The sequence below is a fragment of the Lynx rufus genome, unplaced genomic scaffold (genome assembly GCF_022079265.1).
Source record: "Lynx rufus isolate CCGP_SWC_20201006 ecotype Redwood Valley unplaced genomic scaffold, mLynRuf1.p SCAF_10, whole genome shotgun sequence".
NCBI lineage: Eukaryota > Metazoa > Chordata > Mammalia > Carnivora > Felidae > Lynx > Lynx rufus.
This window is the reverse complement of record NW_025814824.1, coordinates 80309598-80323160: the sequence shown is the minus strand read 5'-3', so window position 1 is coordinate 80323160 and position 13563 is coordinate 80309598. Positions and strand designations below refer to the sequence as shown.

The 13563-nt window shown below is 37.3% G+C and overlaps 1 protein-coding gene across 1 annotated transcript in view; it reads left to right on the top strand.

Moving 5' to 3' along the window:
• The first annotated feature begins 268 nt into the window (after positions 1–268).
• LOC124524586 (complement C5-like) overlaps positions 269–13563 on the top strand; it is a 38964-nt gene continuing 25669 nt past the window's right edge. Inside the window, exons 1-7 of the mRNA XM_047096912.1 lie at positions 269–333; positions 910–1102; positions 2498–2660; positions 4464–4534; positions 6017–6108; positions 7973–8055; positions 12869–12959. Of these exons, the coding sequence (XP_046952868.1) occupies positions 269–333; positions 910–1102; positions 2498–2660; positions 4464–4534; positions 6017–6108; positions 7973–8055; positions 12869–12959 (758 nt within the window). The remainder of the gene's footprint in view (positions 334–909; positions 1103–2497; positions 2661–4463; positions 4535–6016; positions 6109–7972; positions 8056–12868; positions 12960–13563) is intronic.

Here is a 13563-nt window from a genome sequence, read left to right as displayed (position 1 = left end):
TCTGAGCCATCAGCCCAGAGCCCGACGCAGGGCTCGAACTCACGGACCGCGAGATCATGACCTGGCTGAGGTCGGACGCTTAACCGACTGCGCCACCCAGGCGCCCCCAAAAGTTATGATTTAAATTCTTAGCTTTCCTTCTCAGTGATCCCACTATCTAATGTTAATAATTAACCTGAAGACTAATTTAACCAAAATTTTCAAGCTGAGTTCACAAAAAGGAGGACAATTTCCAGAAAGTTGTCAACAGCTTAATGCTACCCCAGGCATGGACATTTTAAGTGTAGTCTGTATTTTTTTCTACTTGGGAAAAAGTTGGGCACAAGAGCAAACGTAAGTGAAAAATCCCGTTTTCATTTGCAACGTGTTTTGGTTATGCTTTTATAGAAAACAGAACTCAATCACTGCCACATGAAATTAATTTTCTACTTCTGAAAACTCCAGGTTAGCTTCTTCTTTTCTCTATTGTCCAATGCCGTTACTCTGTTTTCTGTATGAGTACTTTGTGAACACCACATGACTTGTATTCAAAAACTTTGTATTTTTCCCAAGCTGTTACCTCTGCTCCGGGGAAGGGTAACTTACTGATTGGTATTTTGATTTAAAAAGGTTCTTCAAAAGACAGAAGCATGATCCCTATTTGCATTTCTTATAGTGGACTCTATTACATCCCCCCCCTGGCTGCAACTGATCAAAACCACTTGGATCTGCCTCCTTGAAATCTCATCCTTTGGATACTTTCAGGAAGCTATCCTGGCTTCATCATAGATAATAAAACATTGAGAAATAAAATATATGTTGTTAAATATAAGAAACAGTGCTAATTTCAGTTGATTCTCCTAAGTGAAATGTTTTTTAAAAATTATGTTTTATTAACAGTCTGACTCTGTAATTTTACTGTTTCAACAGGTATGTTGTCTCAGCACCTAAAGTATTCTATGTTGGAGCCTCTGAAAATGTAGTAATTCAAGTTCATGGATACACGGACTCATTTGCTGTGACCATTGCTATTAAAAGTTATCCTGATAAAAGTTTTACATATTCTTTTGGCCAAGTTAATTTGTCTCCAGAAAATAAATTCCAAAGCTCTGTAAACTTAACTGTATGTATTCTTATCATAGTTTCTTTTATATGCCAAGTGTTTCTTTATAAAACACACATTGATCCTTTTTTACATGTAGGTATAAAAATGTGTTACATCATACTATTAAGTGCATTTACTAGTTGAGAAGAGATAAGTGTCATATGTTTATACACGTAAGTAAGTGGGAAATGTTAAGAATCTGCTTCTGATTTGCAGGCAATGTAAAGAAATGTAAAAGTGTGAATGAAGCAGATCAAGGTTATTAATATGAAAAGATTTGATGACATGAGGTGAAAACAAAATCAGCCACCACATATACCTGCTTAAAAAATTTCAAGATAAATACAGTGGTGCCCCCCCGCCCCATCAGCTGTTTTATTTTTTGTGGTTTGACTTAACCATGGTGAACCATGGTGTCCAGAAGCAGATGATCGTTCTTCTGATGTATCATCAGGTCAATAGTTGTCTAACACTATGTCATGTGTTTGCGTCGTTCACCTCACTTCATCCCGTCACATAGGCATTTTATCATCTCACATCATTACAAGGAGAAGGGTGAGTATAGTACAGTAAGATATTTTGAGAGAAAAAGAGACCACGTGTGTATAACATTTATTACAGTATATTGTTATAATTCTATTTTATTATTAGTTATGGTAATCTCTTACTGTGCCTAATTTATATACTAAACTTTATCATAGGTATTATGTATAGGGAAAAAAAAACAATATTTATAGAGTTTGTACTATCCACAGCTTCAGGCACCTAGTCTTGTAATGTATCCTCCATGGATAAACTGTACCAGAAAGAAATAATTAAATACTTAAATTTTATATATTCAGAGGAAAAAAATAAGAGGAAGAGAAACATAGACATAGATTTGACTCTGTTGATCTAAAAAACTCAAAGAAGTGAACGGAGAACAATTTGAACATTTGTTTTCCTGAATTATGTACAACGTTTTAACCTCTTTGTTCTACAAAATTAATTTTCTCCTAAAGTATATACCTATCATAGGCTTTTTGTACTTTCAGTTTGGATTTGAATCAAGTAAGTTTTTTCAAACAGATTTGTGAACAACGTTCAAGGAAAATTAGAGACATGTCCACAACCCTTTTCCTCACCCTTTAATAGACATGTTCTATTAAAAATTGAATTTTGTTCAGTGATTGTCATTTTTAACAGACATTAAATCTGGATAATTTTTTGAAGTAATTGTTTCAAACTAAATTTGAGAAGAAACTGAAATACATTTTTTCAGGAACACCTCTGTATTTGCTGTTTTATTTTACAAAATTTTTGTTACAAATAAACAGTTATTCAACTCATTTTCATAGCTACCTAAAAGATAAATGCTTTTATTATCTTAAGATTATTATATAATATTCCTTCTTTAACTTTGTTTTTAAACAGATACAACCAAAAGATTTGTCTGGAGGACCAAATGCAGTTTCATATGTATATTTAGAAGTTGTATGTGATCATTTTTCAAAAGCAACAAAAATTCCACTCCGCTATGACAATGGATTTATCCTCATTCAGACAGACAAATCTGTTTACAATTCAGATGAGTCAGGTATAATAGAGAGGGAATCTTAATTTCTGGGGGGAAAAAAAGTGGGATGACCTAATTAATGGTATTGAGACCAATGGATTTTATCTTTGGGGGGGGGGAATGAAATTAATTCCCAAATTTATACCATACACAAAACTAGAGTTGACAAACTAAAGGTTAAATTTTACATTATAAAAACAAAGAGTCAGCAAAATATGAATATAATTTGGAGGTAAGGAAGACCTTTCTTAGAATGATACCAAGTCTCCTTTTAAATTTTTTTTTAATTTGAAGTGACGTATTACAGAACTTAATACAAGAGGCTGAATTTTAACTTGAAAACAATCTCATGTTTATTCTCAATATCCTCTTCTTTTACGAATAGAATTTCAATTTCACATTAACGTAGAAAATTGTGAACCAAATTACAAAATGCACCTAGCAATGTTTGTCTCCCGTGTTTCTGTTCGAAACAGCTTTAGTCTTCTTCCAGTAAATTCCCTTTTAGAAGTTATCTAAAGGGAGAGAAGGCAGGTGAAGTAACGGGTATATTGAATGCTGCAGTGCTTTCTGAATTGCCATTAAAGATGATGGCGATGGTGATGATGCTAATTAGGTGACCAAGGATGGAGGTCACCTCCATAATTTTAGCAACAGTACAAGCTCCCTGCCAGTACACATTAACTGCTCTTTAGACACTCAGAGCTGTTTCTTGGAAGCCTGTTGCAAAAATCACTGCGTGTCTAAGGAGAGATGAGACTCTCCCCCTGCTATGCATTTAGGTACTTCATTACACCTTGAGGTATGCAGATTCTTGCCTGCATTTTTTCTGCTAGAGAATGCTTCACTGGGTCTGTTGACACAATTAACCACTTATGTTCCTCCTCTATTCTATAATAATTTCAGATACCAGGGAGCTGCAGTCTTTCTTATCTATCAGTGGTTAAAAAATACAAAAAGTTAATGGGGCGCCTGGGTGACTCAGTCGGTTAAATGTCCAACTCTTTATTTCTGTTCAGGTCATGATCTCATGGTTTGTGAATTTGAACACCTCATCAGGCTCTGTGCTGACGGCATGGAGCCTGCTTGGTATTCTGTCTCCCTCTCTCTCTTCCCCTCTCCTGCTTGCTCTGTCTCTCAAAATAAATAAAAATAAACTAAAAAGAAATAAAAAATAAAAAAGTTTGAGTGAAAATACTCAGTAAGTTGAATCATATCTTAAGTACATAAAGAGGAATATTTAAAAGAACCCATTCAGGAAATTTTTGGTAAAAAAACATTTTTTTATTTTTTCACTTTAAAGTTCACATCCAATATTCTAACTCATCTTTTCCTTTTTTTTTTTTTTTTTTTTGGTAAAGTAAGCTCTATGCCCAAAGTGGGACTTGAATTGAATTCACGACCCTGAGATGAAGAACCATGTGATTCTACTGACTAAGCCAACCAGACACCCCTAATTCATCTTTTCCTTTAAACTAGGATTTTATGTTTGGGGTTTCTAAATTTTAATCTAGATTTCATGACCCTCATGTTATAGGGTTATTTCAACGTTTATTTATTTTTGGGACAGAGAGAGACAGAGCATGAACGGGGGAGGGGCAGAGAGAGAGGGAGACACAGAATCGGAAACAGGCTCCAGGCTCTGAGCCATCAGCCCAGAGCCCGACGCGGGGCTCGAACTCACGGACCGCGAGATCGTGACCTGGCTGAAGTCGGACGCTTAACCGACTGCGCCACCCAGGCGCCCCTGGGTTATTAATGATATTGTCAGAGCATTTAAGAGTTGAACAGAGTTTCTAATAATGACAATTTTTTTTCTTGTAGTAAAAGTTAGAATTTATTCATTGGACGAAGACTTAAAGCCATCACAAAGAGAAGTTACCATAACTTTTATAGTGAGTATGCCTTTAATTTAAATCAAATTTTAACCTTGGCATTTTCATTATATGAATAGTTTTCCTTACTATAACACAAGTCAAATGTGGCATTAATTTATTCAGTATTGTATAGCGGCAGGCATTTATTTAGCACCTGTTGTGGGTGCAACCTGGTAATCTTATGCTTCTTTTATCCTGATTGCTAATTTTTGTGTATAAATTAAATAGTGAAATATATTTTATATGGCCCCATTAAAAAACACCCTTTAGTGACTCCATCTCCAAAGTGGATGTAGTTAGTTAGTTTGTATCCTCTTGCCATCTGTGAAGAAGCATGGGCAGATGTAGTGAGGGTTCTAGAAGTATAAATTGTGGTACCTTGAGAAGTGCATGGCATGCAGTATATCATTACAACAGTCTTATACAATCAATATAATTATTTCCTTTTTATGGAAGAAAAGGCTGAGGGCTAAAGAAGTTAAGTAACCACTGAGATCATACTGATACTAATGAGTTGAATCAGGATTCAAAACCCAGGTCTGTCTGTCTCCAGAACCTTAGCACTTAGCTCTCTTGATTTGTTTGGGGGATTATGGGATGTGTCTTTCTGTGGATATTTGAGTTTAGCCAACCTGACAAGCATACATGATATGGTAAACCAAGTAAAGGATAATGTATTGTCAATAACAGGCCAGCTCGAACAGGAGGCAAAGCTAGAGACGATTACTAAATTATTCTAGAGGGACTTCTGAAAGGACAAAGCCTGGTCCTGCGCTGGTTTTAATGGAAACCGTGGAGAGGGTTTGATAGAAGTGGGATGATGTCTCAGATGTCATGGAGCCAGGAAGAAGCACAATGTGGAGATGACCATGACAGTGGCTTGGCCACAGCAGACTGACCCAGAAACACTTTAGGGAGAGACAGTGACCACAGTGAAGCATTATTTTACATTTGGGGACTTGTGGGGGGACAGACAGACTCAAGTGAACCTGTTGAGATTCTTCACAAATCCCATCATTCTCTTGTCAGAGGTCCCCCTGGAGGTAAGACATTGAACAGGCAGAGGCTGCTGCTTTGGCATGCCCTGATGTGTTCAGGTTTGATCTTGAAGAAACATGGAGCCAAAGAAGCCTTGTGCGCATGGCACAACATTATGAAAATAGCGTTTGAAGATTATCCACAAGTCCTGTTCAGGAAGAAGGGTGGTGGAAAAAAAGCCTTGCTGGGAGTTGCTTAATGTATCTTAAATATTTACTATACTACTTACACACCTGTTTAAAATATGTTTTTGTGCCTTAGAAGTTAGTCTTTGTTAACAAGCCTGACCAGGTGTCATCACCTCAATGCCAGGCCAACATTGCATGTGCTTAATTTCAACAAAGTTCCTTAGCATTTACTGAATATTTCTATAAGACTGTCAACCGCATGTCATGTTTATGTGTAACTTCTGTATTTATAGTTGTTTTAAAAAATAAAACTTGCTTTTCTTTTCACTCAAAGGATCCAGCAGGGTCAGAAGTTGCCATGGTAGGAGAAAAAAATTATACTGGAATTATCACTTTTCCTGACTTCAAGATTCCAGTTAATCCTAAGTATTTATTTTATTTTATTTTATTTTATTTTATTTTATTTTATTTTATTTTATGCAGATAATGGTTTTTTTTATTGAATAATTGATCTGTGTAGTTGCTGAGACCACTATGTACAGACATAAGAGAAGGTGTTTTATTTCTTGGTATCTTCTTACATGAAAGTGAAGGGCAATGTGTTTAAAAACAAGTGGGTTTTCATGAAATCCTAAGTATTTTAACTTATTTTGGGGTAAAGTTGTTTCTCTTAAAAGCAGTGGAGGTGTCTGGGGTAATTGAACAGTCTGTGGAACCATTTACATGTGACTGAAAGGTGCTGATGTACACAAAGATTTGTTCTGGCTATCCTTATCAGGCCCTATTGAGTATCCTTCCAACAGAAAGGAAGGTGGAGCCTGCTTGGGCTCTTGTGCATTGAGGCAGGGGGCCTGATGTAATAATGCCAGCTGTAAGCACCAAGCTAGTCTGCTGTATTCAGTTCAGTGAGCACCTTTTACAACAAAGTCCAGGCAGTAGACACTGTGGGAGACAGACCCTACCCCCTAAATGCTGAGAGCACAATAGAAGAAAGAAGAAAAAATGTACAAAAGGAAGATGTCCACTAACGTGTGTTTAATATTCTATAGTGGATTTGGAATTTTCTCTGACATTTATTCCCAGAACTTGGAAGGTATTTTGAGATCCAATTTGAAAGTTACATTGCATAACGTCTTGAAAATGTAACACCTCAAAGCAGTATTTTACTGCAGTAAAAGAACTGACATTTATGGATCCTCTACTGTGTACCAAGCACTCTGCTAAGTTCTTTCTTATTGCCATTTTCAAGATAAAGAAATTAAGGCTCAGATAAATGTTTAGGCCTGTTCAAAACCACCCAACTTTAAATGGTGGACCTAAAATGGGAACCCAGATCTCTCTGGCCAGGTTCATCCGTACTCTTTCCTTCTACCACACTGTCCCTCTAAAAGGAATTTCACTCTGGCCTCAGTTGTAAAATTTTCAAAACTATATATTTGTACCATTTTGATAAGTTTCACCTGATCAAATGGTCCTAGAAGTGTACCCTTGACTTTCTGGCATGTTATATAGTGTAACATATATTAATATGTTTAAACTTTAAGCTTGGTTCATCAAATGAAAAAACAATGCCTTTAAATGAAAAACATTTTCTAGCTAAATACTATGATATACTAGAGAGTGAGTCAGTAATATGAAAATAAATTTCAGTATATTTACAACTCCACCCAAAATGCATATTTTTGTTTATAATTTTAAAACGTCTTTCGGGGCACCTGGGTGGCGCAGTCGGTTAAGCGTCCGACTTCAGCCAGGTCACGATCTCGCGGTCCGTGAGTTTGAGCCCCGCGTCAGGCTCTGGGCTGATGGCTCGGAGCCTGGAGCCTGTTTCCGATTCTGTGTCTCCCTCTCTCTCTGCCCCTCCCCCGTTCATGCTCTGTCTCTCTCTGTCCCAAAAATAAATAAAACGTCTTTCAAAAATAGTATATTAATTAGGTGGTGCATAAATCTGAAACTGCTGTCAGGGTTGTCTAAACATGAAGTTGTGGTCAAGAGTTTTGGAGCCAGAGTAACAAAGTTTGAATCCCAGTCCCACCACCTACTAGCTCTGTGTCCCTGAGTAAGTTACTTCACCTCTGTGAGCCTCATTTCTCTGATGATAAAATGGGGATAATAATATAACTTGTTCTATGGTATTTTTTGAGGATTGAATGGGTTAATACATGTAAAGCTCTTAAAACAGTGTTTGGCCTATACTAAGTGCTCATTTGAATGTTACCTACAGTCATTGGATGAGTTAGAGATACATTACTTGGTGATACTTAAAGTTTTAAATGTATTTCTTTCACAGATACGGTTCATGGACAATTAAAGCTAAATACAAAGAGGACTTCACAACAACAGCAGTTGCAATGTTTGAAGTTAAAAGCCATGGTAATTTCTCATAAGTTACTGAGATTTCCAATGTGTATTTTTGAAAACTGTTCTCAATGATTTCATAGACTAAAGACTCATTAAAGAATAAATACAGAACAGTGAGGAGTGGTAGACAGAAGTGGACTGGGGGACAGAAGGCCAAAGACCTGGGGCTCTTAGTGTGGCTCACCTCAATTCAGTCACTGAACGCTCTGAACCTTGTTCCCTCGTCGTCATTCTGCAGAGAATCAAGTCCTGTAAGGAGCTAGGATTAGATAATGTTCTTGCAAGAAACATGGTTCTCTGACACTCTTAGGGATCATCTAGTCTGACCCCCTTGTCTGAAAATGAGGCCGGGTGAGGAGGGTCAGGCCCAGAGAAATGGGAAGACTGGTCTAGGTTTCACAACCACTTTGTCCAGGCCGACAAGGAGAATGGCACCTCCGACTTAGCCAGTGCTCCTTCCCATCAGCCGTAAAAATCAATGCTGTGTTTGGAAAATTACAATGTTTAGAAAAAAAATAAAGTATAACTTACTTTGGAAATATTAATTGTACTAATAACTAACTTATTAATAATTCCTTCTGTTCATTTCTCATAGGAGCTAGATTATTAATTTGTATGCTCTTATGTAAATTTCTTTTTTTTTTTAAATATGAAATTTATTGTCAAATTGGTTTCCATACAACACCCAGTGCTCACTCATCCCAACAGGTGCCCTCCTCAATACCCATCACCCACCCACCCCTCCCTCCCACCCTCCATAAACCCTCAGTTTGTTCTCAGTTTTTAGGAGTCTCTTATGTTTTGGCTCCCTCCCTCTCTAACCATTTTTTTTCCCTTCCCCTCCCCCATGGTCTTCTGTTAAGTTTCTCAGGATCCACATAAGAGTGAAAACATATGGAATCTGTCCTTCTCTGTATGACTTATTTCACTTAATGTAACAGTCTCCAGTTCCATCCACGTTGCTACAAAAGGCCATATTTCATTCTTTCTCATTGCCACGTAGTATTCCATTGTGTATATAAACCACAATTTCTTTATCCATTCATCAGTTGATGGACACTTAGGCTCTTTCCATAATTTAGCTATTGTTGAGAGTGCTGCTATAAACATTGGGGTACAAGTGCCCCTATGCATCAGTAGTCCTGTATCCCTTGGTTAATTCCTAGCAGTGCTATTGCTGGGGTAGGTCTATTTTTAATTTTTTGAGGAACCTCCACACTGTTTTCCAGAGTGGCTGCACCAATTTGCATTCCCACCAACAGTGCAAGAGGGTTCCCGTTTCTCCACATCCTCTCCAGCATCTTTAATCTCCTGATTTGTTCATTTTGGCCACTCTGACTGGCGTGAGGTGATATCTGAGTGTGGTTTTGATTTGTATTTCCCTGATGAGGAGCGACGTTGAGCATCTTTTCATGTGCCTGTTGGCCATCCAGATGTCTTCTTTAGAGAAGTGTCTATTCATGTTTTCTGCCCATTTCTTCACTGGATTATTTGTTTTGGGTGTGGAGTTTGGTGAGCTTTTTATAGATTTTGGATACTAGCTCTTTGTCCGATATGTCATTTGCAAATATCTTTTCCCATTCTGTTGGTTGCCTTTTAATTTTGTTGATTGTTTCTTTTGCAGGGCAGAAGCTTTTTATCTTCATGAGGTCCCAATAGTTCATTTTTCTTTTAATTCCCTTGCCTTTGGGGATGTGTCAAGTAAGAAGTTGCTGCGGCTGAGGTCAGAGAAGTTTTTCCCTGCTTTCTCCTCTAGGGTTTTGATGGTTTCCTGTCTCACACTCAGGTCCTTTATCCATTTTGAGTTTGTTTTTGTGAATGGTGTAAGAAAGTGGTCTAGTTTCATCTTTCTGCATGTTGCTGTCCAGTTCTCCCAGCACCATTTGTTAAAAAGACTGTCTTTTTTCCACTGGATATTCTTTCCTGCTTTGTCAAAGATTAGTTGGCCATATTTTTGTGGGTCTAGCTCTGGGGTTTCTGTTCTATTCCATTGGTCTATGTGTCTGTTTTTGTGCCGATACCATGCTGTCTTGATGATTACAGCTTTGTAGTAGAGGCTAAAGTCTGGGATTGGGATACCTCCTGCTTTGGTCTTCTTCAAAATTACTTTGGCTATTCAGGGCCTTTTGTGGTTCCATACAAATTTTAGAATTGCTTGTTCTAGCTTCGAGAGGAATGCTGGTGCAATTTTGATTGGGATTGCATTGAATGTGTAGATCGCTTTGGGTAATATTGACATTTTAACAATATTTATTCTTCCAATCCACGAGCACGGAATGTTTTTCCATTTCTTTATATCTTCTTCAATTTCCTTCATAAGCTTTCTATAGTTTTCAGCATACAGATCTTTTACATCTTTGGTTAGGTTTATTCCTGGGTATTTTATGCTTCTTGGTGCAATTGTGAATGGGATCAGTTTCTTTATTTGTCTTTCTGTTGCTTCATTATTAGTGTATAAGAATGCAACTGATTTCTGTACATTGATTTTGTATCCTGTAACTTTGCTAAATTCATGTATCAGTTCTAGCAGACTTTTGGTGGAGTCTATCAGATTTTCCGTGTATAATATCATGTAATCTGCAAAAAGTGAAAGCTTCATCTTTGCCAATTTTGATGCCTTTGATTTCCTTTTGTTGTCTGATTGCTGATGCTAGAACTTCCAACACTATGTTAAACAACAGAGGTGAGAGTGGACATCCCTGTCGTGTTCCTGATTTCAGGGAGAAAGCTCTCAGTTTTTCCCCATTTAGGATGATATTAGCTGTGGGCTTTTCATAAATGGCTTTTATGATGTTTAAGTATGTTCCTTCTATCCCGACTTTCTCGAGGGTTTTTATTAAGAAAGGATGCTGAATTTTGTCAAATGCTTTTTCTGCATCGATTACAGGATCATATGGTTCTTATCTTTTCTTTCATTAATGTGATGTATCACATTGATTTGCGAGTGTTGAACCAGCTTTGCAGCCCAGGAATGAATCCCACTTGATCATGGTGAATAATTCTTTTTATATGCTGTTGAATTCGATTTGCTAGTATCTTATTGAGAATTTTTACATCCATATTCATCATGGATATTGGCCTGTAGTTCTCTTTTTTTACTGGGTCTCTGTCTGGTTTAGGAATCAAAGGAATGCTGGCTTCATAGAATGAGTCTGGAAGTTTTCCTTCCCTTTCTATTTTTTGGAATAGCTTGAGAAGGATAGGTATTATATCTGCTTTAAATGTCTGGTAGAATTCCCCTGGGAAGCCATCTGGTCCTGGACTCTTATTTGTTGGGAGATTTTTGATAACCGATTCAATTTCTTCACTGGTTATGGGTCTGTTCAAGCTTTCTATTTCTTCCTGTTTGAGTTTTGGAAGTGTGTGGGTGTTTAGGAATTTGTCCATTTCTTCCAGGTTGTCCAGTTTGTTGGCATATAATTTTTCATAGTATTCCCTGATAATTGCTTGTCTTTCTAAGGGATTGGTTGTAATAATTCCATTTTCATTCATGATTTTATCTATTTGGGTCCTCTCCCTTTTCTTTTTGAGAAGCCTGGCTAGAGGTTTATCAATTTTGTTTATTTTTTCAAAAAAACAACTCTTGGCTTCATTGACTATAAATTTCTTACTCAACTACTTAAACCATGTTCTCTGCTTACCAGGTTGATGAGGAGACAGAAAGGTATTCATAATTAGGAGAGAAGAACAATCCCATGTAAAAATCTGAATTATTAAACATGCTAAAACCACAGCAACAGAATATCCTCTGAAGCAATTAAACTGAATTTTAGAGTTGCTTTGTTGACACTCTTAGACGCTGTTCATCTTTACAAAGTCCTTGCTCTATCTTTTCACTACCAGAGGGCATTTTTCTCTGACACAAAAAAGCAGCCAGTGGGAGCCTGGGTGGGTCAGTTGGTTGACCTTCCCACTCTTGATCTTGGTTCAGGTCATGATCTCATGGTTTGTGGGTTCCAGCCCTGTGTCAGACTCCGTGCTGCTTGCGATTCTTTCTCCTTCTCTCTCTGAGCTTCTCCTGCTCATGCACGCTCTCTCACTCTCTCTCAAAGTAAATTAACAACCACAACAAAAAAAAGGCAGGCAGAACGTGAGACACTTGATTTGCCCTTCTGCAGCCAGCCCCTCCCAATTTGTCCTGGTCACCATGGAGCCAAGTCTCCCTTCTCTCTGAAAGGCAGCTTCTCCTTTTGGGTTAAGCAGTCTGCAGAGCAGTGCATAAGTAGGATTGTGAAACCTAACGTTACTCCTTGAATGGGCAGAAGTGAAAGACATAGTCCTGTAAGCAGTCAAAAAGGATTCTTTGTGAGTTATAGCCTCAAAGAGCTGCACAGTCTAAAACTTCCCTTTGTTCTAATTCTCATTTTTGTAAGAAAGTTATTTTCTAAAGCTAATAACTAGAAGATGCCTTTCCTGAGAGTTGAAGATTTACACTTACATTTTGGACACTGAATAGAAAAGAAGAGTCAAACACTAGATGATAAAGGAGCAAAGAATTTCCAATTTAATAAACATTTATCAAACCCTATATGAAAGGCACTTGGGGCAAAGGTTTATACAGGTTAACAAGATCAGGGCTTGTCTTCATGGAGCTCATACTTTGATAGCAACACATGTGCTTTAATAAGGGCATCACTGCTAGAGCAGAAAGATGAGATTGATCCCTGATTTGAGGATAAAGAAGCTTCAGAAGCTTGATGATTGTCATAAAGAAGGATGGCTGTGTGACTGATACTGTTAAGTCCCATTGTACCGAAAAGTTTCTTGTTTGAAACATAGTTTAAACTGTATATCTTTTTTTTTTTTTGCCTAGATTTACATTCAGTGAAACCACACTTCTTTATCTTAGTAGAACCAGAAAATTACTTCATTAGCCATAAAAATTTTGAGGACTTCAAGATTACTATAAAAGCTAGGTAAGAAAATAACTATTTTCAGATTAATGTAGCCCCTGAATGTGAAACAGCTTTAATTTCAAGAGTCAAAATTGACTGATTAGTAGTGCTTGCCTGAGGTCCTATGTTGAAAAAGACTTTGAGGTTCAATGTAAAAAATACTGTGATTAATAATATCTAATAGCTGTGGGAAGTGGATTCAAGGAGAATTGCCTGAAGTATATTGGCTGAGTTCAGTCTTGTAGTTATTCTACAGTCTTGTAAGCAAAAAACCCTAAAGATTGAAGTCATGGTGACTATTCGGGTGACTGTAACTGGTTAGGTATTAAAAATATGATATAAAAACCATTCAGTTCTTTATATTCATGACCTCATTAATATTAATTGATCATACAACTTAATTATCAAAAGCAGTTCTAGAACAGATTGAAAATGCTCAGAAGTCATACTTGGCAGATGAGCTAATGAGAACACAGACTTGCCTGTTTTATATTTAAATAGGGAAAGTTTGTGTTTTTCATGGACTCAAAGGCAAATATTGGGCTAAACTGAAAATGACACGTCTCCAGGTTGGATGTGATATTGCCCCTTTGGCTAAAAGGAGCACTGGGGAGTGGCTCCCTGT